This window comes from Mastacembelus armatus, chromosome 21, assembly GCF_900324485.2.
Source record: "Mastacembelus armatus chromosome 21, fMasArm1.2, whole genome shotgun sequence".
In the NCBI taxonomy this organism is placed as follows: domain Eukaryota; kingdom Metazoa; phylum Chordata; class Actinopteri; order Synbranchiformes; family Mastacembelidae; genus Mastacembelus; species Mastacembelus armatus.
In genome coordinates, this window is record NC_046653.1 from 14,108,351 (window position 1) to 14,133,641 (window position 25,291).

General features: G+C 38.8%; 4 protein-coding genes across 7 annotated transcripts in view; 3 read left to right on the plus strand and 1 right to left on the minus strand.

Annotated features, from left to right (window-relative positions):
* The first annotated feature begins 487 nt into the window (after nt 1-487).
* klhl23 (kelch-like family member 23) lies at nt 488-3,033 on the plus strand. Its single transcript, XM_026295837.1, has 4 exons — nt 488-601; nt 789-2,018; nt 2,154-2,306; nt 2,386-3,033. The coding sequence occupies exons 1-4, from the start codon at nt 532-534 to the stop codon at nt 2,694-2,696; spliced, it is 1,764 nt and encodes a 587-aa protein (XP_026151622.1). The 5' UTR covers nt 488-531; the 3' UTR covers nt 2,697-3,033.
* Nucleotides 3,034-4,073: 1,040 nt separating this feature from the next.
* On the plus strand, nt 4,074-10,190 carry ssb (small RNA binding exonuclease protection factor La). Of its 2 annotated transcripts, none has more exons than XM_026295991.2 (12): nt 4,074-4,236; nt 5,867-5,946; nt 6,032-6,135; nt 7,075-7,249; nt 7,499-7,606; nt 7,694-7,797; nt 8,414-8,485; nt 8,572-8,614; nt 8,717-8,857; nt 8,932-9,118; nt 9,219-9,341; nt 9,668-10,190. In XM_026295991.2, the coding sequence occupies exons 2-12, from the start codon at nt 5,887-5,889 to the stop codon at nt 9,745-9,747; spliced, it is 1,197 nt and encodes a 398-aa protein (XP_026151776.1). In that variant the 5' UTR covers nt 4,074-4,236; nt 5,867-5,886; the 3' UTR covers nt 9,748-10,190. The 2 variants fall into 2 exon arrangements, with proteins under 2 accessions (XP_026151776.1, XP_026151775.1); XM_026295990.1 differs by having other exon boundaries at nt 4,075-4,236; nt 5,880-5,946.
* mettl5 (methyltransferase 5, N6-adenosine) lies at nt 9,762-12,580 on the minus strand. The gene is made up of 7 exons (XM_026295992.2): nt 12,316-12,580; nt 12,126-12,240; nt 11,864-12,048; nt 10,586-10,668; nt 10,397-10,448; nt 10,279-10,328; nt 9,762-9,875 (listed from the first exon to the last, which is right to left on the minus strand). Exons 1-7 carry the CDS (start codon nt 12,413-12,415, stop codon nt 9,834-9,836), a joined length of 627 nt encoding a protein of 208 aa, XP_026151777.1. The 5' UTR covers nt 12,416-12,580; the 3' UTR covers nt 9,762-9,833.
* Nucleotides 12,581-12,951: 371 nt separating this feature from the next.
* Nucleotides 12,952-25,291, plus strand: part of ubr3 (ubiquitin protein ligase E3 component n-recognin 3) — a 36,361-nt gene continuing 24,021 nt past the window's right edge. For all 3 annotated transcript variants that reach the window (XM_026295282.1, XM_026295283.1, XM_026295284.1), the window contains exons 1-20: nt 12,952-13,664; nt 14,698-14,837; nt 16,420-16,572; nt 16,943-17,098; nt 17,424-17,464; nt 17,653-17,719; nt 17,808-17,938; nt 18,151-18,379; nt 18,974-19,153; nt 20,451-20,584; nt 20,732-20,818; nt 20,903-20,968; nt 21,082-21,171; nt 21,287-21,415; nt 21,499-21,551; nt 21,661-21,794; nt 22,548-22,633; nt 22,731-22,872; nt 23,683-23,779; nt 24,898-25,039. In XM_026295282.1, coding sequence (XP_026151067.1) covers nt 13,231-13,664; nt 14,698-14,837; nt 16,420-16,572; nt 16,943-17,098; nt 17,424-17,464; nt 17,653-17,719; nt 17,808-17,938; nt 18,151-18,379; nt 18,974-19,153; nt 20,451-20,584; nt 20,732-20,818; nt 20,903-20,968; nt 21,082-21,171; nt 21,287-21,415; nt 21,499-21,551; nt 21,661-21,794; nt 22,548-22,633; nt 22,731-22,872; nt 23,683-23,779; nt 24,898-25,039 — 2,691 coding nt within the window. In that variant the 5' untranslated portion in view covers nt 12,952-13,230. The remainder of the gene's footprint in view (nt 13,665-14,697; nt 14,838-16,419; nt 16,573-16,942; nt 17,099-17,423; nt 17,465-17,652; nt 17,720-17,807; nt 17,939-18,150; nt 18,380-18,973; nt 19,154-20,450; nt 20,585-20,731; nt 20,819-20,902; nt 20,969-21,081; nt 21,172-21,286; nt 21,416-21,498; nt 21,552-21,660; nt 21,795-22,547; nt 22,634-22,730; nt 22,873-23,682; nt 23,780-24,897; nt 25,040-25,291) is intronic.

Consider the following 25,291-nt stretch of genomic DNA (forward strand, 5'->3'; position numbering starts at 1 on the left):
CCGGTAGGCCCATTTGATAATCCATCCATGTAGACAGTATTAGAAAAATGAAATACTACAAAAAGTACCATTTAACCTAAAAAAACGGTGTAGCAGCATATTTTGCATTAATCCTTGTTAGGATTAGGTAAAGCCTTGGCCGCACTGGAAATGGGTTCACAGTCCCATGGCAACCACAGGAATAGGGGGGCGTGAATAGTGAGCACTGGCTTCTTGTGCTGTGTTGAAGGCGACGTTCATTTGGATCACATTTGTATTCTGTTGGTGACGCCTCTCCGCCTGTGGGGTAGTGCACTAACGCGCGGTCCGTGAGCGCATCACGAGGTCGTGGATGGAGGTTTTTATTTAGGCTCTGGGAGAAAACGGTTGCTTGGATCATTTTCGAGGACCTGCTGTGGGAGACTTGAGGGAGCGTGTTGTATAGGAGAGGAGGAGGGTAGATGGGGGCGGTGGGGGGGTGACCGCTGCACACAAATACCAAAATAGGATCGCGCTGCCTGTGACCGTCCTCCAGAGGCTAAATTAAGGTTCATGTGTTTTGGAGAGGAGCGTCCAAACGGAGGAAACAGCCGAGAATCGGCGCTCACACTGAGGATGAGAGGTGAGCCTGTCTGTTTTTGTGTGTGTGTGTGTGTGAATTAAAGACTAGATGAATAAATGCAGGTTTGATCCGCTGTAATAAATGATTAATGTGCATGTGACACCACAGTTTTTCTTTGCTTGATTGCCAGCCTGTGCACCAGGTTGTGTATTTGGAGCAGTGACATGTGTCCATTTTGTTTTGCCAGATATCATGTCACATAAACACAGCGACATCTACACCTACGACTTCTGTGACGGGGCCCATCCCGCACAGCTGCTGGATGCTCTCCGGCACTTCTACGTTAGTGGCCTGTTTACGGACGTTTCTCTACAATGTGGCGAGTCCGGGCAGGTGTTTCCCTGCCACCGAGCGCTGCTGTCAGCCCGCAGCTCCTATTTCAAAGTCATGTTTACAGCTGATATGCGGGAAAGGTCAAACAGCGTCATCAAACTGACAGGGGTGGACTGCGTGGTTCTGGGTGCTCTTGTGAACTATGTGTACACAGCTCAGGTGTGCATCACTGAGAGCAACGTGCAGAGCCTGCTGGAGGCTGCAGACCTGCTGCAGTTCGGTTCGGTCAAACAGGCGTGTGAGGAGTTTCTCATTCGCCTCCTGGATGTGGACAACTGCCTGGGGATGCATGCTTTTGCTCAGCTGCACCTGTGTCCCAGACTGGAAAGGGAGACACGCAGACTGATGCTGAGCAGGTTCAGGGAGCTCATTCAGCAGGAAGAGTTTTTGCAGCTGGACTATGAGAGAATGACATCAGTTCTGACTGCTCAGAGCCTCACTATGGAGAGGGAGGACGTGCTGATAGATGCTGTGGCCAAATGGGTAACCCATGACTTGGATAATCGTGTCCACCATGCTGCAGACCTGCTGCGCTCCATCCGTCTAGACCTGGATGAGATGTACTTTAAGGCTGCAGTAGAGGTGAAAAGAAAAAGCTTGCTGAGCAGTGAAGGGAACTTAAAATCTATGATCACTAGGGCTTTAAGGCCCAGTGGCAAGGAAATGTCCGCAGGTAGAAAAATCTCTTCCAGCATGTATATCATTGGTGGATACTACTGGCACCCTCTCAGTGAAGTTCACATCTGGGATCCTATCAGCAACACATGGGTGCAAGGAAAAGACATGCCAGACCATGCGAGAGAAAGCTACAGCGTTAGTTTACTTGGAGCAAATATCTATGTGACAGGAGGTTACAGAACAAACACAGTTGAGGCTCTGGACACTGTTTCAATTTATAACTGTGACTATGACGAATGGACCGAGGGATGCCCCATGATTACAGCCAGATACTACCATTGTTCTGTGACTTTGCATGGCTGCATTTATGCCATTGGAGGTTACAGAGGAGGAGCGCCAGAGCGAGAGACTGAATTTTATGATCCTTTGAAAAAGAAATGGTTCCCTGTGGCCAAAATGATCCAAGGTATGCAAAATACAGTATTAGATGGTATGTTATATTTGGGGATGCACTGAAAGGGAGGAAAAGAAAAGTTGAGAAAAGTTTGCCCAGTTGTCATGAAGCTGGTTCATTTGCTATAACAACTGTTTTCTTTAAAAGGTGTAGGTAATGCCACTGCCTGTGTAATGGGAGATAAAATCTATGTGACTGGAGGCCACTATGGCTACAGAGGAAGCTGCACCTATGAAAAAATCCAGGTGTACAGGCCAGATGTCAATGAGTGGAGTATTCTAACAATAAGTCCTCATCCAGGTATGAGATAAGAGACAAAAGAAATGTGAACAACTATGGTTGAAGTACTGTTTTCTAATTTAAAGTGTTCTATTTTCAGAATATGGGCTGTGCTCGGTGTCTCTCAACAACAAGATGTATTTGGTGGGTGGACAGACAACTATCACAGACTGCTACGACATAGACAGAGACGAATGGAGACCGATATCGGTGATGAAGGAGAGGAGGATGGAGTGTGGGGCAGTGGTAATTAATGGGTGTATTTATGTAACAGGGGGATATTCCTACTCAAAGGGGACATATCTGCAGAGCATTGAGAAATACAACCCTGAGCTGGACTCATGGGAGATAGTGGGGACTCTTCCCAGCCCAGCCAGATCACATGGATGTGTTTGTGTTCACAGTGTTTAGTGTCAAACCCCATATTACAAAAGTGTATTTTTTTTTAATTTTGTGACAAACATATCAAATGTATGTAAGTGTTAAAATGTCGGGTATGTTGTCACACAGTATGTCAAGTTAGCCCATGTTTTGCACTGGATAACTGGCCTTAGATAAATACCTGTACATCTTTGCCAACCTGTGAATAGGCCAACTGAAGAATACGTATGTCAGAAGACCTCAGGGGCTTTACGATTAGCGTTTTAGTTCATTTTAATGTGTAATTCTGTTTTTACTAGACCATATGTGAATATCAGCAAAATCCATACTAGAAATTCACAGAATCCAGCTCAGACCAATGATGCACTAGGACACTCTAAAGCAACTTTTTTTTTAAAAAGTAAAACTGTAACTTGTCTGTTTCTTGATGAAATAAATCAGAACCTATTTGATTTGATGTTGCATTAACCATTTTGCTCTGTAAAAGGTGTTTTATATTTAGCTGCAGTTTGTGGACTTCAGTAATATTGTATATATATTGTAATATATATTGTATATATATTATTTATAGGCCAAGTCGTTATTGGGAGAAAGCCATAGGCATTTGCTGCATTACGGCACCCTTTGGTCAGTGTTGGCACAGTAACACACGACATGGACGTGCTGTTGCTGTCATCGACATGTCAGTGCCAGAAAGTGAGAAATGGACAATGACCTTGATTATATGCCAGGTGTTTCCTGTGTCCTTATTCCTGTGATGTGTAAAATGGGAGAGATTTAGCAGCATCTGCTGGCGATATTACAGAATGCAACATTTACTTTACACATCCCTGTTAAAATGCCAGGTTTTTGAGATGTAAAAAAATGAGACCAAGAGAAATCACTTAAGATTTTTTTTTCACCTTTAACGTGACCTATGATCTGTGCAACTTAATTAAAAAACAAGCTGAAATTTTGTGTAGTGGGATAAAATAATATCACCATGATATCATCATAACATCAGGTCACTGGTCAGTAAAGAGGAGTTGTGGCCCTTTAATTTCAGATTCTTCTCATTAGAATAAATTTAGACAATAAACAGTAAACATAATATCTGAGCCAAATCAAAGGCTACATTTGTTTTATAAAGTTAGTTGCATAAATTTGACCAATAATGACAAAGAAAATGTTTTAAAGTAATAAAATAGTAAATAAAACCAGCGCAAAATTTAATAAAACTCATGTAAATAAAAGAATAAATGCATAAATATGTTAATAAATTACTAGTAGCCTATCAATCACTGTGGGGATATTTGTACGCCTATAATGTGTCCACTACTGTGTATTAAAACTGAGACCGACCTTCAGCGACACCCTGCGGCTTTGACCTCCATCACACAGATTTCCTCAGCACCGGGAGAAGCGGCTCACATCCAAACTAACGAAGAGCGACAGGAGCGCTAGCGTTAATGCTAACCTTTTTGGGCCTCGGTGTGTTCCGTAGCACGCAGTTGCACAACGTGCGAACAGACAAGCGAAGACTTGAGGATTAAACAGTAAAAACCGCAGCTAGCACCGACGCAAAGTACATGTAAGTATAACTACAGGCTTTATTAAAGCGGACGCTTTGTTATACTTTACTGCTTAGGAGTTTACAGCAGAACACAGCAGGCGTCCTCGTCATGTTTGAACAGCATGCTAGTCGCAGCGTGTAAATAACTTGTTTAGCTTCACGTGAAAAAAGTGACGTTAATTTAGATATTTTTAACTTCATACCGCACATGAATGAAGCAAGTACTGTCAACGTAATTAGTAGCAAAAAGCTGGCGATTTGGCTTTGAACGTAAAAACAAACGGCATGTATATCTGCACCTAAGCTAAGCTAGCAGGTTAGCTATCGAGCATGACATCAGGGTAAATGGAAACAGCACTTCACTGGACGAACTGCAGATTTTCACATTTTGTTGGTTTTTAAGTTTGTTCGTTGAATCTTTACTAAGATGTATAACCAGATCTCTAATGATGTTTATGAGATTACTATTATTTGCATCCCAAATAAACTGTGATTCCTACGGCAGGAATAGGCAAATGTAAAGGGCTGTTTCACACAAATCTCAAAGGTTAGAAAAAAAAATCTTTATGTTCTATAGCTTATTTGTTTTCACAGAAGTGCTGAGGTTTGAAAGCTGAGGTTGTAGTCCAAATCCTAAAAATAGGAAGAAAAAAGGTTACACTGAATAATCCAGAGAGCCCATTTTGGTCAATTACTGGTTTTGATCCTTCAACAAATATCCACGTTGGGATGCTGTGTAAATCTACATAAAAACAATAAAATGATTTGCAAATCTCATAAACCCATATTTAATTCGCAATAGAACATATTAAACATTTTAAATGATTAAACTGAGAACATGTACCATATTAAGAAAAAACAAGGTAATTTTGAAATTGTTGGCAGCAACACTCTCAAAAAAGTTGGGAGGGAGGCAACAAAAGGCAGACCAAGTGAGTGGTACCAACGAAGAAGATCTGGGTGAACATCTTGCAGCCAATTAGGTTAATTGGCAACAGGTCAGTCCCATGACTGGGTATAAAAAGAGCATATTAGAGAGTCAGTCTCTCAGAAGTAAAGATGGGCAGAGGTTCACCAATCTGTGAAAAGCTGTGTCTACAAAATGCTGAACAAGTTCAGAAATATTTTTCTCAACATGGAATTGCAAAGACTTTAAATATATCAGCATCTAAAGCACATAACATCAAAAGATTCAGAGAATCTGGGGAGATCTCTGTGCAAGGGACAAGGCCGAAACACAATACTGGATGCCCGTGATCTTCAGGCCCTCAGACGGCACTGCATTAAAAATCACTGCATGGACTCAGGAATACTTCCAAAAATCGCTGCCTGTGAACATGGTTTGTCATGCCATCCAAAAATGCAAGTTAAAGCTCTGTCATGCAAAGAAGAAGCCATATATTATCATGATCCAGAAACACCACAATCTTCTCTGGGCCAAACCTTTCCAGAACCAAAGGTTCTTCACTTAGCTTGTTTTTCCATCCAACAGACTAGAAACTGCTCCAAGTCCCCACATTTAAGAAACTAGAACAAGTAAATACTTAGTGATGGACAGACATTGTTTTTTAGGACTTAAATTTTCAGAAATGTGTGTCATAAGATTTTTTTTTTTTTTTTTTAACCTTGAATTACATTTTTGGGTTACTGTTTACACACAGAACAATTATGGCAGAAAATCAAGAAGAGATGTCTCAAACTGAGATGAAGGTGGCACGACAAATAGAGGTAATTCTGATATTGAACTTTTATGCACATTTTATAACTGTGTGTAACATAAATCTAATAAAATGTCTTGTATTCTCACCTGTAGTACTACTTTGGAGATCACAATCTTCCGAGGGACAAGTTTCTCAAAGAACAGCTGCAGCTTGATGATGGCTGGGTCCCTTTGGAGACAATGCTAAAGTTCAATAGGTTGGTTGCATTTCTCTTTATTGTGTTCTCTGTTTAATTTCTGTAAAACTACATCTTCTCATGTTTTAGCCTTAGTCAAACACCACATACAACACAAACTCAATAAATGTTAGGCTCAGTCCATTGTAAACCATAATTAAACAAACACTCCAGTTTTGAAAGGAGTGGGAAAGGTCAGTGATTCCTAAAGGCGGCCTATACTAGTTTGGTGCCAGTTCATATTTTTTATTTTTTAGTAAACAACTGTAGTTTAAACTAACAATATTCTGTCACGTTCTTGCAGCAATGTGGGATTCATCTCTACATCACTTGTGGAATGATTGCAACCATCTCAAAGGCTGTTGCAAAATTGAGTGGAACATACTATTGTTTTTATTGGCTGATGAGGAGATATGTGCTTTAATATCACTTATTGGGGTCTCACCAGCACTGCATGACTAGTGTCAGTAACAATGTAGGAGGGCAAGAATGAGCTCAAACCGTCAGAAAAAGTGGTTGTGTGTACAATTTATCAATCAGCTGGTAGAAAGGGAGGAAATCCAGTTGTATGACTAAGAAAAGAAAGCCTGTGATGACTAATCAGTTTGCAAACTCAGTGTATGAGCCGTGACAGGCAGGTCAAGATTAGAAAATGCCCTCACTCTGTCTCTGGAGTGCAAGCATTACCAGCATGATCAAATTTAGTCACAGCATACACCCACAGTCGTATCTTATGAACAAAGTCAAATGTTGCTGAATTGAGTGGTACTGGTGGTGGACCTGGATATTACTGATTACTGATACAGACAATTTGTAGCTTGCCAAGATCAACATAACCATTAAAAGGAAGTGATTAAATGATGTGCAGCGTCCAAGGCTGGATGCTGAATAAATGCCTGTGGAGGGGTTACACATGACTTGTTATTCAGACTTTTTGACACATTTTTATTTTGTTTATAGACTGAAGACCTTAACCACAGACAGCAACGTCATTATTGCAGCGCTTCAGAAATCAAGGACTGGCCTGTTGGAAATCAATGAAGACAAGACAAAAATCAGGAGGTCTCCAAACAAACCGTTACCTGAACAAAATGATGAATACAAAGATGCTCTAAAACACAAATCTGTGTACATTGTAAGTTTTTTTTTTTTTAAATTGGATTTCTTGTCCTCCTTTGTTTTCTGGCTGTATATTGGCAGATATTTTTTATGTCAAATTGTTTCTTCATCTTTGTAATGTATTGCCATTTTTTTCCTAACTTTTACATTGCATGTTTTTGCTTTCATTCAGGTGCTGATAGTTTTACAGTGTAATATTTCAAAACTTTACGTCTTGCCATTTGCTGTGTCAGACATATGTAATGTTTTATTTCTTCTCATCTAGAAAGGTTTTCCACTTGAAACCACCCTTGATGAGGTTCAGGAGTGGTTGAATGGGAAAGGCACCATAGAAAACATTCAGATGAGGAGGAACCTGCAAAAGCAGTTCAAGGTAAAAAGTGTAGCAAAGTGCATTTAGTAGCATTCAAATGTTTATCCTGTGTTTTGGGGGAGGTTTTTATCATTTCTGTCTTCACAGGGATCAGTGTTCATCTGTTTTGACACAGAAGAGTCATCCAAGAAGTTCCTAGAGCGTTCAGATATAAAATCATTCAAGGACAATGAGTTGCTTGTGTTAGCCAGGTGAGTTGTGCTGCATCTTGGTTTAAAGTAGTAGACAAATGCTGTTTTTTATTTTCAAAATTAAATCGGCACAAGAGATAAAATGTGGTACAAACATGACTTTAGAAAATTTTAATGCTGCTAAATTCAATAGATTTGAAAAATTTTGCGTCATTTTAGTTTGTCGGGCCTTATTACCATATACAGTTATTTGTGGAGCATAACAACTGGACATGTATTTGATATGGGGAAAATAGTTAACAGCTTGACAGTTACCAAAAACTACTCAAGAAATTTAGCCATGGCCTTCAGTCCCGACTCTAAATGTTATTGAAATGTTTAGTTAAATCTCATATGATTCAAAAAGTAAATACCAGAAAAACAAAATGAGGGCTCTTTACAGTGAAACATTTCACAACCATTGTGTTTGCATGTTCCCATGGCCTACAATCTGACACTCCTAACTCAAGTTCAAACACTTGTTTTATTTTTGTGATTGTTCCAGAAATTAAGCAGAGATTTGCTGTACTTAAATTTGGCTGAACATTTCAAATTTGTGTTTAACTGCAGAGTGTTCATGCAGAAAACCACCATCTGAATTTGTACGGTGTAAATTAAATTGCTGTTTTGCCTCCAGAGAAGACTATCATGCAAAGAAAGCAGAAGAGCGAAAACAGTTCAAAGCAGAGACAAAAGCAAAAGCAAAACAGTGAGTACAAAATGAATAGAATTTTCTCCATAAAATAAAGCACGTTATGAAAAATTACTGACACCCCTCCCAAAAATGTCACTTAGGGACAAGGAGCAACAACAGAAACATGCAGAAGAAAAAGAAATGGTAAGATCCCCTCAAGTGTTGACCAGCTGATGTTCCGTCACTGGGACGTGCTCATAGGTACAGGGTATGATCACATTGACTAAGTTGTAATTTCTGTTCTAGGGTCTGCTTTTGGACGAACAGACAGGTTGCTTGTTGAAGTTTTCAGGAGAACTTGAAGATGTCTCAAGAGAGGACTTTCATCAGTTGTTCTCTGGACATGGAAAGATAAAGTGGGTTGACTTTACAAGAGGAGCCAAAGAGGTAAAGAAAGTCCACCATCAATTCTTGGATTCATGGTGAAGAGATGTAAAATTCCTATTTTTACTTCCAACAAGGGCACCCTCCTTTTTGACGGGAGCGCAAAGGAGGCATTTGACAAGGCCAAAGAGGCAAATGGAGGAGAGTTGAAAATCAAAGAAAATAGTGTTACATGGCAGATTCTTGAGGGAGAGGAGGAGAAAGAGGTATTGAAGAAGATCATTGAAGCTCAACAAGAATCTTACAGCAGGTCCAAAGGCAGAGGTAAATGCCAATTTCATTAATTATTTAAAAACCAATAAGCGATTCTAGATAAGTGTTTTACAGTATTATTTAATACTGATGTATCTCATCTGTCTTATAGGTGGCAGAGGAAGATCAGGTGGCAGAGGAAGAGGAGGACGAAGGGGAAGAGGTGGCAGAGATCAAGGCAAAACTCAATACCAGGGCAAAAAGATGAAATTTGATAGTGACGAGGAGGAGGATGGTAAGATTAGCATGTTTAAGAGCTTGATAATATTGTTTGATGTAAGGATATTTATTTCCTGTAACATTTTGAGTCAGTTCCTATCTATTTTGCACCTTCTAAATGGTACTACTTTTTATGCAAATTCGCTTTTCTGTATGTGTGTATATATATATATATGTGTGTGTGTGTGTGTGTGTGTGTAGTATTTTATTCTAGTGTATTCAAAAAATTGTGTACATACTTCATATCTGTATATATGTCTGCACCAGACATCAAGACAAATTCCTAATACTGTAAAGTGTTCTTTGCTGTACCTGGCAATAAAATGTATTCTGATTCTCTAGCACCTACGCCCCCAAAGAGAGAACTAGAAGACCCAGATGGCCCTGCAGCAAAGATTGCCAAAACTGAAAATGGATCATAGTCAAAACCAGAATTTTTCTTTTCTGAAAACATTTATTATAAATGCTAAAAATGCAGAGACAACTTAAATCCATTCCAGTGGAAGCTTCAGGCTTTGGAGAATCGTAGGAAGTCAACCTGGATGTCAACCTAGAGAACAGTTTGCAAAGCTTGGCGTCATTTTTCAGCCTTTTAAGTCCCCTTATAATGTGCCTCTCATGATTTGTGTACCTGCGTTGCTCTTAAGATGTCTTATTTTATCATACTCAACATAAAGTTAGTAATTTAATTTCACCCAAACATTTCAGTTGGTTTTGAAAGACCTGTGTGACATCTAGAATCTGTGCACAGTACTTTTTTTTTTCCCCTTCTAGAAATTATGCATTGAGTGATGAAAACGTCTGATTTGCCATTTTTTTTAAGTTTGCATATACAAACAGCAAATAAAAGATTTCTAAAAATAAAGGTTTGGCTAAATATGTAATGTTTTGTCTGATACAGCTTGAGACATTTGCTGGAAACGTATGTGGCATGATCTAGCATATTATCTTACCGATTTCTTTTTGTGGAACTTGTAAGATGCTGGCAGGTCATATCTTAGCTCTGTAACAAAAATATGTAGTCAGATTTTGAATATTTTAAGGGTAGAAAATATGTAAACGTTTTCTTACCTGCTAATACTTCCATCTTTACTCCCCAGTCATTAGCTTTCTTTTGTATGTGCTAGAAACAGATAAGGAGTTATGCGTTTATGTAGTAACACTGTTTTTGTCTTTAATACTTGCAACTGCCAGTGTTTCCTTATGAAGACTTGTGAATTGACTTGGACCTAATGTGACTGGTATAGATCCTGGACTTGCCTGTCGTGTTGATGTTTTATGAAGTGAATACACTGATGTTTTTGCCATTGTTAAAGCGGCCCTTAGAAACTTCATGTCCATCCCTTGAATAAAGAATAGAAGCAATGTAAAACTGTATGCAACACAATGAGTTTACACCAGGTTTAAATAACCATCCCACTGATTCACATGAAGGTTGATTTAATTAAAACAAGAGGAGCTTCTTTGTCTGGGAAAACAGACATTTTTTTTGTGGATCTGAAGGGAACTTTCTAATGTCTCAAAGATTTCATTTGTAAGTTACTATGATTATCAGTTTCCCACTTAAAAATGATTCCTGTCAATATCAGTCATAATTTCAACTTGAAATAACAGATGTTTCTGGAAACACATACATCAAATTGGTTAAAAGAGGTGCTTGCAAAGAAAAATATGGATCTCTCCTAAACTTGAGTTTGGTTTTCAATGTAAGTAAACACAGACTGAAATACTGTGCTACATTTCTGATACAAAGGATTTTAATTCAAATGAAAATCTCAGTAATCTGAGCAAACAATATCTACAATAAAAGACTGAAATGGAGATGAAACACTAAAAAATGATTTGTGAATATTTTTAATGAGATTTTGCCATCAGCAACTGTCTGACATGAATGCTGTCTAGTCGTAAATACTGGATTGCCGATCTACCAGAAAAATAACTCCTGTTATGTCCAGATTGAACTTGTGAGAGCCATGGGTTTTTAGCAGACAGGGTTTACTGTTGGAAGGGCAGCACTAAGTCGTTAGCACTGTTGCCTGACAGCGAGAAGGTTCCTGGTTTGAAACCCAGTAGCGGCCTTTCTGTGTGGAGTTTGCATGTTCTCCCTGTGCTTGTGTGGGTTTTCTCCAGGTACTCCTGTTTCCTCCCACAGTCCAAAAACATGTATGTCAGGTTGATTGGTGACTCTAAATTGCCCATAGGAGTGAGTGTGAGTGTGTGAGGTTGTTTGTCTCTATGTGGCCCTGTGATGGACTGGTGACCTGTCCAGGGTGTACCCCTGCCTTTCACCCAAAGAGAGCTGGGATAGGCTCCAGCTGATCCCTGTGACCCTGGTTAAGGAATAAGCGGATTTACTGATAGAGGTTATTGAGTTGCATTATGGGAATTTGCACCTTGACACACAATAGGGACTAAAAGTCAGGATGTCGACTTCTGCTAAATCGATTTTGAGCATTGACCTGCCTATGTCTTTCTGAACTCCCCCCAGTGGAATTGCAATATAAATCAGTAGAATAGCCCTTGAAATCGATTACTCACCTTGGTTGTGTTTTGTTCCAAATGGTGGATTCATTATTACAGTGTCAAACTTTTTGGCATAAGCATCTACCTCCAGAGAACACAGGTCACATTGGACCAGATCCACGTTGGTAATCTCAAATTCCTCTGCGTTTCTTCTGAATGTGTTCAGTGCGTCGTTGTCTACGTCAAAGCCAACGCAGAAACTGCAAGTGAGAGGACATGAAATGAGGGATAAAGCTGAGTGCAGCGTAAAAACAGTGTGAAGGTCAGCCGCTCTCACCCTGCATCAAGCATCGCGGCTCCGATGCTGAGGACTCCACAGCCACATCCCAAATCTGCCACTAGTTTACCCTCGATGTCTTCAAACGTGCTCTGGATTGTGTAAAGCATACATGCTGCAGAAACAAGGAGACGTCATGAGAACAATACCCGCTATCAACGTTATCAATGATCACACGTTGTTGCCTCACCTGCAATATGAGGACTGGTTGGATATTGCTCAAGGAGAATTTTTGGCTCTTCAAATACGTCCACTTGCTGTAAATGACTTTCTAACTCTTTAAGTTTCATTACTAAATACTGCGACGTCTCAATGTGTGCCCCTTGGTCGACAACGCAGCAACAACTTATTTCAAACTCTGTTCTTTACCTTATAATTGATGTGTGTAGCTATTTTGTGAGCACGGCTGAAGTTTGATTTCCGCAAGGAAGTGTGCACCAACCAAAACAATCCGACCTCGATCCGGCAAATGTGCAGTTCGTTCGTTCCTCCCTGAACTTTCTGTTCTAATTTATTATATATTAATTAATTTATTACATGCAAAATTTCAAACACAAATTTGTTTGTTAGAATACAATTGTGCCAGAAAAAATATACTAATAATTAATGAGAGTTACCCTAAATTAGTAAGTACCAAAAATAGCTAATAAATACAATATGCTATAAAGTATATTATTTATTTATTGATTGATATAAAGTATACGGACAACACAATCTTCTTGCAAATGTATAAGACTGGGAATGTAATTAATTGATTATTTATACTATATCCATGCTTTGACCCTGTCTTATCTGATGATGACGATGATGAAGGACGGTACCAAAATCAGTTACCTAGAAACAGAAAGCAAAACAGACCAACATAAACAGAGCTGTTCGGAAAAAAGGACACATTTAGATTTGGCTATGTCAGTTTCTTAAATGAGACTGTATTGCAAGAAATACTTAACTTAGATGTATTTGTGTGTTGTTATTGCACACGGGCCATAAATTACTTTTATACATTCGCCAGCCAACAGCGACGTAACGAGTCGTATCGCGAGAAGGGCCGAGATAATGGCATCAAGACAACAAAAATAAATTTGTGGACAGCAAGCTGGAGTACATGATGGCGGCGTTGCTGCTGCGCCGGGACAAGAAAGCTACTGCTGCCCACTTGAAGGCAGACTTGAATCGGACTGACAATACCGCCGGGGTCCGACAACTTCAGGAGCTACTCGACGCCGTGCTAAATCCCGAAAAACCAGCTGCGGACTCCGAGGCGCTCGACTGGTGTAAATGTCTCATTGCAGGAGGCGACGGTTTCGAGGAGTTCTGCAAAACGGTCCGGTCCTACGACAACGCGACTCTGTGCGGCTTGGTTTGGACGGCTAATTTCGTGGCATATCGATGCCGGAGCTGTGGCATTTCTCCGTGCATGTCGCTGTGTGCTGAGTGCTTCAATAACGGAGACCACACGGGCCATGATTTCAACATGTTCAGGAGCCAGGCTGGCGGGGCTTGTGACTGTGGAGACGGTAATGTCATGCGGGAGACTGGGTAAGTCCGAGCTAGCTGCTAGCTCCGCTTGCTATGCTAGCGGCTTAGCTACTGTCGTTTAGGCAGGTCTTGGTAGAAAAGGAGCTAACTTAGCAAATCAAATTTCTTAGTCAGTGAATTCATTTTCCATGTAATTATGTGCCGAATTACTGTCAAGCATTTACAGTCGTTTATTAATCGGAAACCCCAGATTTAGCATCTCTCTCAGGCCTTGCTGATCATAACAATCATTCTCACATTCTCATCACTGGAGGTTACCATGTATGAATATTTTACTGATACCAGCAAAATATCAAGAAGTAACAGATTTGTTTTGGGAGCTTGTTTATTGAAATGAATTTAATCCTTAATATTGTCTTTTTAAGGCTACCCTATAACTGTTGTCATAGTTACAGGATGTTCACGTGTTAATCTAATTGCTGCTAAAACTAAATACTTGTGTATCTGCCTGCTCCTTATATCTCTGTTTTTGAAGATAGCCTTTTTCTCTTCAATTGTTGTATTCAAGAGTTGGATACAAGCTGTTGCCACAAATTGAACATTTCGTTTAGTACAAAAACATAGTGATATTCGACTTTATCAGGGTTAAGCAGATGTTAGATGCACAGTGGCCTGCTCAATAGTTAAGTTTTGACATTTCAGTTCAACATGTGTCAAATACTCTCTGAGCGATGTGAGCAAGAGGTGTCATAGTTGTGTGTGCCAGAATGAATCACACTGGATATGGGCAAAGATTAAAGTACCTCTGGGATTCTTGGAATGCTTACCTAATCCCAACCATTTATTACTTCAACATAACACAATGTTCATATATTTATATGATCACAGTTATTGCAAACACAAATTAAATTTTTTTTTGCTTAAACCGAACTTTCTGGTTTGTGAGGAAAGTTAAGGAGCCTCCATCCTAACTGTGCTTCATTTCCAATGTCATCAGTTAGAATGATTTCAGCTGCTCATGAATTCAAAGAAATATGAACCCTTGAAATCAAGCGAGATTTGCATCATCACCATGTTTTTGTTTTTCTGACAGGTTTTGCCGACGGCATCGGTTGAGAACAGGGGAAAATGTTCCCTTGATACCTCGAGATCTTCTCTTGATGTCTGAGATGGTTCTTCCACGCTTTATCCAGTGTATCATACAGTATCTGAGGGATGGATACGTTGAACCAGGTGAATATTCAAGGAAACAGTATTCTCTTTACAAAGACCAAAAAAGACCAAAGATCAAAAGTTGTGTTAGAAATTATTTCAAATATGTCTGCATCCTTCAGAAACCTGGGAACAAATGTGTTATACTACGCTTTCAGTTTTGATTTTTACATTTTATACAGTAAAACAAATAGTGAAATAATGCATTCGGAATTGTCTAGTAAGCAAAAAGGTGCCAAACAAAGCAAAATATACTTCATATTCTTGATTTCTCAAATTAGCCTCTGTTGGTAATATTTTGACCAGTGTCGTGATGTAGTCAGCTGGAATGGATTTCAGTAAACAGGAGTCGAAAGTTATTTGGTTGTTTTTTGTTTTTTTTTAGTTTTTATTTTTTAATTTTTTGGCTTCTTAATGCATTTTGAGACCATCATGGTATATATCATTTGGTATATACACAAAATATCCCTATTCAGTCATCTTATTAATCCATAGTACAGAAAGAGTTGCTCAACTAAGCAAAGAGAACCAACAGTCACTATTTTAAGTCATGAAGCTCAGTTGGGAAAATTCAAGAACTTTGGATTTTTCCTTCAAGTGCAGTTGCAGAAACCATCAAATGTTGATAAAACAGACTTTCTTGAGGGCAGTCCCAGAAGAGAGTTCCTTCTCATTGACGCAGTTCAGGTTAGTAGCTGCTGGAATCACTAGTTAATGGCAGAGGAGACTTTGTGGTTGAGTTACTGAGACCACTATGAAGAGGAGACCCAAGGAGCGGACATTAGACCAGTTGAAATCTGTTATATGATCCAGATGTCTAGATTTGAGATTTTTGTTTCAGTGTTATGTGCGATGCAGAGAAGGTGAACGGATGGTATCTGAATGTGCGGTTCCCAGAAGATGTCATGGTGTTTGGTGGGTTTTGCTTGTAACACTGCTGGCAATTTATTTTGAAGTAAAGGGACACTTATGGTAACTAGCATGGCTACCACAACATTATGCGTTGACACACCATCCCATCCACTTTGTGCTTAGTGGGTTCATTATTTGTTTTTCAACAGAAAAGTGACCCAAAACATATCTTAAGTGTGAAGAAGAGTGATGAAGTGCTGCGTCACATGACTTTGCCTCCACATTCACCCAATGTAAGCCCAGTTGAGATGGTTTCAATGAGCTGGATGAGAAAATCAATGAAAAACAGCCAACAAGTGCTCAGCATATGTGAGAATGTGGGAACTCCTTCAAGACCTTTGGGAAAACATTCCAAGCAACTATCTCATAATGATGGTTGAGAGAGTGTGTTATCAAAACAAAACTGTGGCTGTTTTGAAAAAAAAACAAAACCATATATATATATTTAAATTTCTTTTACACATTTTTTCTTTCAACATAAGTCCAGAACTACTACAAAAAAGCAGTAGCAACAAAGATAAATAAGAAGGTGTGCACAAATCTTTTATTGGTATTGTATATGCATAGATCTCCCGTTTGCAAGTGCATAATTTGCTGTGCAAACTGGATACCAGGGTTGTACAACGCTTCAACAATTGCATTAACAAAGTACTGAGTCTCATACTCAATATCTGTTATCTTGGTATACCAGACACCTCAACTGAGAGGGATCTACAGAAAGTCCTGCAGCAGCTGGAGCCTCAGATCTCTTTCTTGGAGGAGCTTACAAAGATGGGAGGAGCAATGAGGACTGTACTGACAAAGATCTTGACCAATCAGCAAACATTCAAGGAGTTGAGCATGGGTAAATACCTAGACTGTGAGAATAGCGTAGGTCTAATATTATAAAGAATTTCTAAATTTCCTTGTTTTAACAGTTTCTTTCTTGGTGGCATTAGGCAGTATTTTTTTTTTTTTTTCAGTTATCAACGTGATTTTACTGTGCTAGTGTTTCTTTAGTCTTGTTTATTTTAGTACAGTTTATCCTGCTGAGGGACAAGATGGATTCTTCTTGATTTATATTAGCAATTATAAAAATGTAAACACGTGAAATAAGAAAAACACATTTAAGCCCTGCCTTCTGTGACTGAATTGCTAATCTACATCTACTTGGCTTTGAAAGATTTCTGCATTATAGTAGTTACAGAGCACCATGTTTTGTTTGATTGTTGCAGGCCAAGAAGATAATTTGTATGCTAAAAAGAACTATGATAAGTATTTGTCAGCACTGAAGAATTCAGGTCTTGTGTCGGTGGAAGAGAAAGCCCAAGGGGCTACTGCTGATGTCACTGTTGGTGCCGAAGGAGGCACAGGAGAAATGGTCCTATTGGGTAAGATAATCTTAGCATGTTATATTAATTGTTAAGGTTTTATTGTCATCATGTGTCAGCCACTGAAAATGTCTTTGAAAACTGTTTTAAAAGTGATTCATTTCATTTCAAACAAACAAATATTACCGCCAAATCAGCACACATCTTACTGCTAGAGATTCATGTGTCTCACCTTAGTCTATGTTGAATACTCCTGCTAAAACAGATTTTGGTTTTGCTAGCCGTTATATATGTGGCATCTGCATTTGTTTGTGCAGTAGCTAAAGATGTTGCCAATGGGAGCTTATAGATAGTGTAAATGTTTTTTTGTTTTTTTCCACCTTAGGAACCACTGCACCAGGAAGCCCAGATGAGTCTAGTAAAGAGGTTTGTGTCAGCATCAAACACAGAAAACCGTTTATCACTTACAATTTATGTTTAGGCTTCAAAACATTATTCTGTCATTTGTTTATTAATATGTGAAAAATTGTGTATTAAATGTAAAACATATTAGATATATCCTCTTAAGTTCTTTGCAAACCTGGTAAATTAAATTGTTTTTATTTTTTTTCTAGGAGGACCAAGATGCAGGGCAGTCTGTTGGCCAGAGGAAGAGAGTTAAGCTGAGTAGCAGTACCAAAGGTAAATATACGGAACATTTAATGCCCCAATACATGTTACATGAACTCCCATTTTTTTATTATGTATATTATGTATTTTCTGCCCTCAGATTCATGTGTTATTGAATCTCTAAAGCATAAATGCTTTCTGGAGGAGTTGCTGTTTTGGACAATAAAATATGAGTTTCCTCAGAAGATGGTCACCTTCTTGCTAAACATGTTGCCAGATCAAGATTATAAGGTATTTTCTTCCATGTTAAGTTATCTGAAATCTACTTTCACTGTCAGGTGCATGTTTGGCCTTTTGTTGTAATATAATTTAGTTGCATTGCCATGGCATAGTCTGAAGTATTTATTAAATGTGTTCCTCTGTTTTGAAAACAAAATTAAATTCTCCTGAAAAGATGCAACACTGTAATTGTCTTTTGCGTTTTTCCTCTTTCCTTCTGGCAGATCACGTTTACAAAAACATTTGTTCAGCATTACGCGTTCATCATGAAAACGCTGATGAAAAGTCACGAGTCAGATACCATGTCCAATCGCATTGTACATATTAGCGTGCAGCTGTTCAGCAATGAGGAACTGGCTCGACATGTGACAGAGGAGTGTCATCTGCTGGACATCATGGTCACAGTCCTTCTGTACATGATGGAGAGTTGCCTTATCAAAAGCGAACTTCAGGGTAAGTTGACCAACTGCATTAAATGAAACACCACATCATCTTTAGAATAGTTTTATAAAGAACAAAGCAGGTGGCTGTTGTGGATAAGTTCACAGGTGATAAGTTGCCACTATAGTGCAGGTGCTGTCAAACAGAGTTTTGGGTTTAAAAATCCTTTTATGTCAATTCCCAAATTCTCATACTTTGTGCACCAACTTAGAAGAACCAGTGTTATTGACTGGGCTGGGAGGCATGGATGACAATACCACACAGTCATTATTTTTACAATACTGACTCATCATTAGCGCTGTATTCATAAAGACTACACTCTTTATTTTTAGTAGTGCAAACAGTGATACATGAATCCAGAAAAATGTGAGAAGAAAAAACAAATTGATTTCACAGAAATAAAATGTAGCTGTTAATTATCAGACTTTTTAATTAGTTTGTGTGTGTGTGTGTTAGCACACAATCTTTATTTATATAGGCAGCTGGCTTTTGAATAATGCTAATTGAGAATACAGTGGCTTAATTCCAAATATTTGTCTGATTCTTTTAAACTGTCACTTTTAAATGTCAGTACCTGATGTGTTTGTATGTGTTTTTCTATTTTAGATGAAGAGAACAATCGGCATGTGGTGGTGAACTGTAGTGAGGCACTTTTGAAAAACAACACTTACTGGCCATTAGTTAGTGATTTCATTAACATCCTCTCACACCAAAGTGTAGCGAAAAAGTTCCTGGAGGATCATTCATTGGTGATGCTCTGGATGAGCTTTGTCTCATTTTTCCAAGGTAAGTCAAATGGTAAATTTTAACTATACTTATGTGGTGATTTGGGGGTTCACTGTGTTTGCAGCAGCATTCAGTTGCTTCAGCAACAAAAAGTTTTAATTCAGAACAGGGTGGTTTCATGACTGGCTGTAAATAAACCTTGTTAGCTGCAGATAAGTGTGAGAATTCAGACAAATGTTAATGAAAGAGGTGCTGCTTTTTTATCACACACTATTCCTTGTTAATACAGACACTTTTGTACCAGTCTCTTATATCTTTTGAGATAATAGTGGTTTAACAATATCAAGCTATCTGCATGGTTCGTACGCTAATGAAAAACCTGGAAAAGTCATGGAATATGAAAATATACTTTTCCAGGACTGGAAAGTCAAAAATAACTAAGTGCAAATTGCTGGTACATTTTCCTAAAATGCTAATTTAACTTACAGTCGTGCAGATCATGCACCAGGTTGCTGCTGCTGTACGTCAATCAGTTCTGACCTCAATTTTTGCCTATTTCACCAGGCTACTAATTTGAGGACACCTGCTGCCAAATGTAGGATGTTGATCACATGACAGAGGTTGTCAGTATTATCTAGGAGAATCTTCATCCTTAAAGTTATGTTAAGTTTGACCCAGCTGATACTCTTATTTTTCTTGTACACACACATTTCAGAGAATGTGTTATTAAAAATTGGAATGGAAAAATGACGGAAATTTATTGGTAAAAATTCATATGAACCCATTACATGACTGTCACTATAATACCTCTGTCATTTGAGATCCATATGCCATAAGGTCAGCCACAACAGTTGATATTTAAATGATGCAGTTACGTCAGCAGTAGGATTAGTCAGACAAAGGGAGACCCCATCTATCCTCTAAAAATAATGCCTGATCGAAAAAGTGAGTTGTTAGTTGTATGACACTTTGTCACTGAATTAGAATTGTTGTTAGTGCTGCTTATTTGCCATGTGTACTCTGCCACAACCCTAAAAATAACACTCACCTTTGCACAGCAGACTTGAGTATCCTCTTGCAGAGGTTATGTGGACAGTGTCACCATTACACTGAATGCATGTTTGTTGCACTAGTTTAATAATAAATTCTGCTTTTTGATAGCTTATTTAGCAGATAGTAGATGGATTTACAAATGTGTGCATGTGTATGGAGATATTTTAACAAATGCATGAACAACACATATTAAGGGGTAAAGAGGTCTCCATGGAACAAGTTTATTATTGAGATGATTTATGTTAGCATTAAGTGTCCATATAGCACTGTGACTAACCTTTTTAACTTAATTCTGCTGTGATAGGTATGAACCTGAATAAGAGGGAGTTGAATGAACATGTGGAATTTGAGTCTCAGACATACTATGCAGCATTTGCAGCAGAGCTCGAGGCCTGTGCACAGCCAATGTGGGGTCTCTTAACACACTGCAAAGTCAAAGTAGGTCCTGTCTCAAAATCTCACACACAACACCTGCTTTTTGTGCATTACTGATGAGTTTGAAGGAGTAATGAAAAGATGCATCTTGATGTTCTGGATGCATAACCTTTATGTGAATTTTTAATGAGTTAAATTGTCTGTTTACAGGAAACACAGGAATATACTAAAACAGTAGTACGCTATTGTTTGGAGACTCTCCAGATCTGGTTTGATGCCATTGGCTTCATTGATGAGGTAAATTTGAATTTAATTTAAACTATAGTATTTGTAGTCAGACTTTCTCCTCCTCTGTTTCTGGAACTGTGATATCTCTTACAGCCTGCTCCAAACCAGGTGACATTTCATTTGCCCCTGCACCGCTACTATGCCATGTTCCTCAGTAAGGTATGTCAGTGGCTCTCCTTTCTTTAGGCATAACTGACATGGCTCACAGTATTTGTGTATTCGTGTGTGTTTTTATGTGTTTGAAAGTTAATCGTTTGGCTGAAAATTCTCAGGCTATAAAGTGCCAAGGCCTCGACCTGGATAGCCTCCTGCCTGACCAAGAGATGCTTATGAAGATTATGGTGCATCCACTCCAAATCCAGGTATAGTAATAGACTTGTATGACAGCAGTAGGAGTAAGTAGACTAGTAAATTTGTATTCACCTAGATATCCCTTCAGCCATGTTTTATTTGAAATGTTGTTTTGTATGGTTGTAGGCATGCCTGTCAGAGATCCACAGCAACATGTGGGTCAGGAATGGCCTACAGATCAAAGGACAGGCTATGACTTACGTGCAGTCACACTTCTGCAACTCTATGATAGACCCAGACATCTATCTGCTCCAGGTTAGGATTGCTGAAACACATACAGTGCTGGCTTTTTATATATGTTCTAATTTTCATTCTTACATCTGTTTCTTACTCTACAGGTTTGTGCATCAAGATTAGATCCAGACTACTTTATCTCAAGTGTTTTTGAGAGGTAAACTGTCTCAAACATGTTTTTTGTCTTATTGCATAATGCTTTTTAATACACACACACACACAGTTTAATGGCATTGTACACTTGTTCGCTGTTTTCTGTCACACAGATTTAAAGTGGTAGACCTGTTGACCATGGCATCTCAGCATCAGAATGCTGTGTTAGACTCTGAGCAAGAGAGGCCGATGCTAGAGGGAGCACTGACCTTCCTTGTGATACTGACAAGCCTTCGCATCCATCTGGGTAAGTGGTACAACAAAGGATACACACAGTCTACAAGGAATAAGAAAAGAGAAAACAGCTATCTGTATAATAAAATAAGTCTACAGTACATTTCACTTCCGTAAAACATACCGTGTGTTTGCTGTTTCAGGACTTTAATCCACTTTAATATTCATTTTCACAATATGTTGAGACATTATGATGTGTGTCTCAAATCATTTAAGGTGTAGATTTCTTTATCATCTGTTTATTTTAGCTAGTTGTATGTATTTTCTTAATAAACTGTAACAGGTGAAAGACCTGTTTGTGGACAAATGCTGTCATCTCGAAGTACAGCTAGCTCAAAGTTGACCAGGCTGCCAAATGCCAATAGTTTTTGATTTTTGAATTAACCTTTACTGCATTGACTATTCAAAATATCAGGTTTGTGTTGTGCTTTGCTTCCTTCACTGGGTGAAATTTTCACGTTTTTGGCTCTGACAGCAGTGATTCTGGGTGTCATCAGAGGTGTATTTTGTTAAATCTTTAACCACACCATAGAGAGACGTGACAGTGTCCTTGCGTACATCTGTACGTCATTGCTGCAAGCTGATTAAATAAGTGAGAAGTTAAATCACTGTAGCTCAGCAAAAACAGAAGGGAGTGTTAAGTTGCTCTTTAATATATGACTGTCACATTGTATTGCAATGTTTCTCTGTTCATTTGTCCAACAGATATACTTAAAAAAAAATTCTTGGTTTGTCTTAAAGTTTTGCTTCTTATTCTCTCTAACAGGGATGACGGATGATGAGATCCTTCGGGCTGAGATGGTCTCACAGTTGTGTATGAACGACCGTACACACAGTGCATTGTTAGACCTGGTATCCTTCAAATCTTGAAAAAACACACACATGCACACATTAAGTAGCAACTATGTTCAGTCATCCAGCATAATCTTTTTCCTTAGTGATTTCTTAGATTCCCGAGAATCCCAACCCAAAGAGTGGCATTGTACCAGGTAGTTGTAGTTTTGAGGAGATGCTGTCTGCTGTGGCTGACTTCAAAGCACCAGTGTTTGAACCTGGAGGCTCCATGCAGCAGGGCATGTACACACCTAAAGGTGAGATACTTCTGGTCAAGTGGATGTTATTTCTTTGTAACAGCCAATTTTAACAATAGACCTGTTTTGAAATGAGTGTTATACAATACAGTATTACATATTTAACTGGAATAGTTAATGGGGAATTTGCACAAACTTCAAGTTCACACATATACACACCCCACCAAAAACCTAGGGTTCAATTCCTAGGCTTGTTCATGTGCTCAAGGAAAGCTTCGGCTTGTGGATGGGAGGAACTGTTCTTGTGTGGCATCTACAAATATGGGTTATAACTAGGGAACAGCGTGAACCTTCAGCTGAGCCATAGATATCTATCTGCTGCCCTCCACTGGGCAAAGCTAGTGTTAATGATACCAAGGACTGCAGTGTTTAGGGAACTGGATATTCTAAATTGGGAGAAAATGGGGGAAATACTGCAGATATATTTTTAAAAAATGGCATTGTGTGTCATGTAATGTCGACCAAATCATTGTGATGTTATGTGATTTTACAAAGTGGCCTTGTCTTATAATCATAAGCTTCATAAGAATATCATTGCACTAAAGAAAATCTTTGCTCAGCGCCTATTGTGTTTCTGGCCATATGCATTAGTTCTCATTTGTGGTATCAGTTCCTAAAAATGATGAGTGTTTCGTCTGATTAGATTCAAAAGTCATCAGTGTTACATCTGTGTCATTAGTACTCAGCTGACCACTTGGGGGCAGGCTTACACCATTTACATAACATAAAGAAGGTGAAATAGAGAGTTAGTGAATCAATGTCACTTGTAAGCAGAGGTTAAAAAGTATTTATCTCATTTTTCATAACTAGCGGAGGTGTGGGAGAAGGAGTTTGACCCCATCATGGTTGTACTCAGAACTGTCTATCGACGTGACGTCCAGTCAGCAATGGACAGATACTCAGCATTGTAAGTTTAATAATGTTTCCCTGATTTCTCCCAAAACACGTTTTATTTATATCTTGTGGGATTTTTAATGAACCACTTTTTCTTCTGAAAATCCCTGTCTATTGTTTCATGCCCTTTTATCTGCATTATCAACAGTATTCAATTGTTTTTGCTGGATAATTCATGTTCTGCTATCCCTGACAAAGCCAACCTGCATCATGCTCTCTTCAGTGTTATAGGGTCACCTTTCTCACCTGTTCATGAAGGCACATGATAAGAAAGGCCAGACCTACTGGATACTGGTGTTGGTTCCAATTAGATAGCTGTCAAGAAAAATCAATATTTCAGGCTAAATTGTAATAGAATTGAAGAAAGCTTTCTTTTTTGATTGCGGTAGAGACATCTCCCAAGACAAACATGTCCGTGAAGGTGAAGCAGATACCTTGGAGTTCATTTTCTTTAATGTCAGTGGAATGTATAGAGATGCTAATTACTCCAGAGGGGTCTTTCACTGGATGCTCCTGTGTTTGAAATGGTAGCTGGGGAAAATAACCTTTTTATAGTGGGCTTTTAGGTCATTTGGGTGTAACTCTAATTGAGATAGTGGATAGATCACTTGTGTAGTTAATTGTGCTTATTTCACATACAATATAATATGCTTGTCTTAGCCAGTAGTTAGTTTCCCAAAACATGAAATGGAGTCATATTTCTCCTTGAAACATACTAAGGCCGAGACTCAGACTTGAAACATACTAAACAGACTGCACCCTCAGTCTGATACTAGCCTTATGTTGCTCATTCACACTGTTTGGATATGATGGATTGCCTTTAAAGTTGGCCTTGGTTTTATATAACGATGATCCCATCATCACTAATAGAGTGAGCAAGTGTGCTGTACATCAGCTGTTGTTGCATAGGCTGAAATCTTTTACACAGTGAATTATACTCAACAGTGTTAGGTGTCACTTCATCAAACTTGTTTTGCTTTTTGTGGAAATCTAGCCTTCTGTTGTATTTAAGCAAGTGCATAAACCAATGAGTGTATGTTCTATGTGTCACTGACTGTTTTTCTGATTTTTTTTATTTTTTATTTTTTAATTTTATTTTATTTTTTGCTCCTTGATGATGGTGTTGCCCAGTTTGAAACAGTCTGGGATTCACACTGGCAACCCATGGCCACCTTATAAGGAAAGGACCCCCCTGCACCACTGTTACAAAGGCCTGATCAAGCTGTTGCACTGCAAGACACTGCACATTGTGATATTCACTCTCCTTTACAAGGTGAGCCTTTCAGCCTTCCCTTGCATCTCAATTTACTCCTTGAGCTAAATCAGGAGCACTTCTATTTGCCATATTTAATTGGTGTGCAAGTAATATGACTTGGCAGTTAATTGGTACTGGCATGTTACAAGATAATGGTACAATACAGGACTGACAAAATGCAGAGGGTGCAGCACAAAATTAACAGGCCTCTAGATATAAAGGCGTTGATAAGCGAGCGTGTGCTTAGATGCAATAACACAGTCGATATCA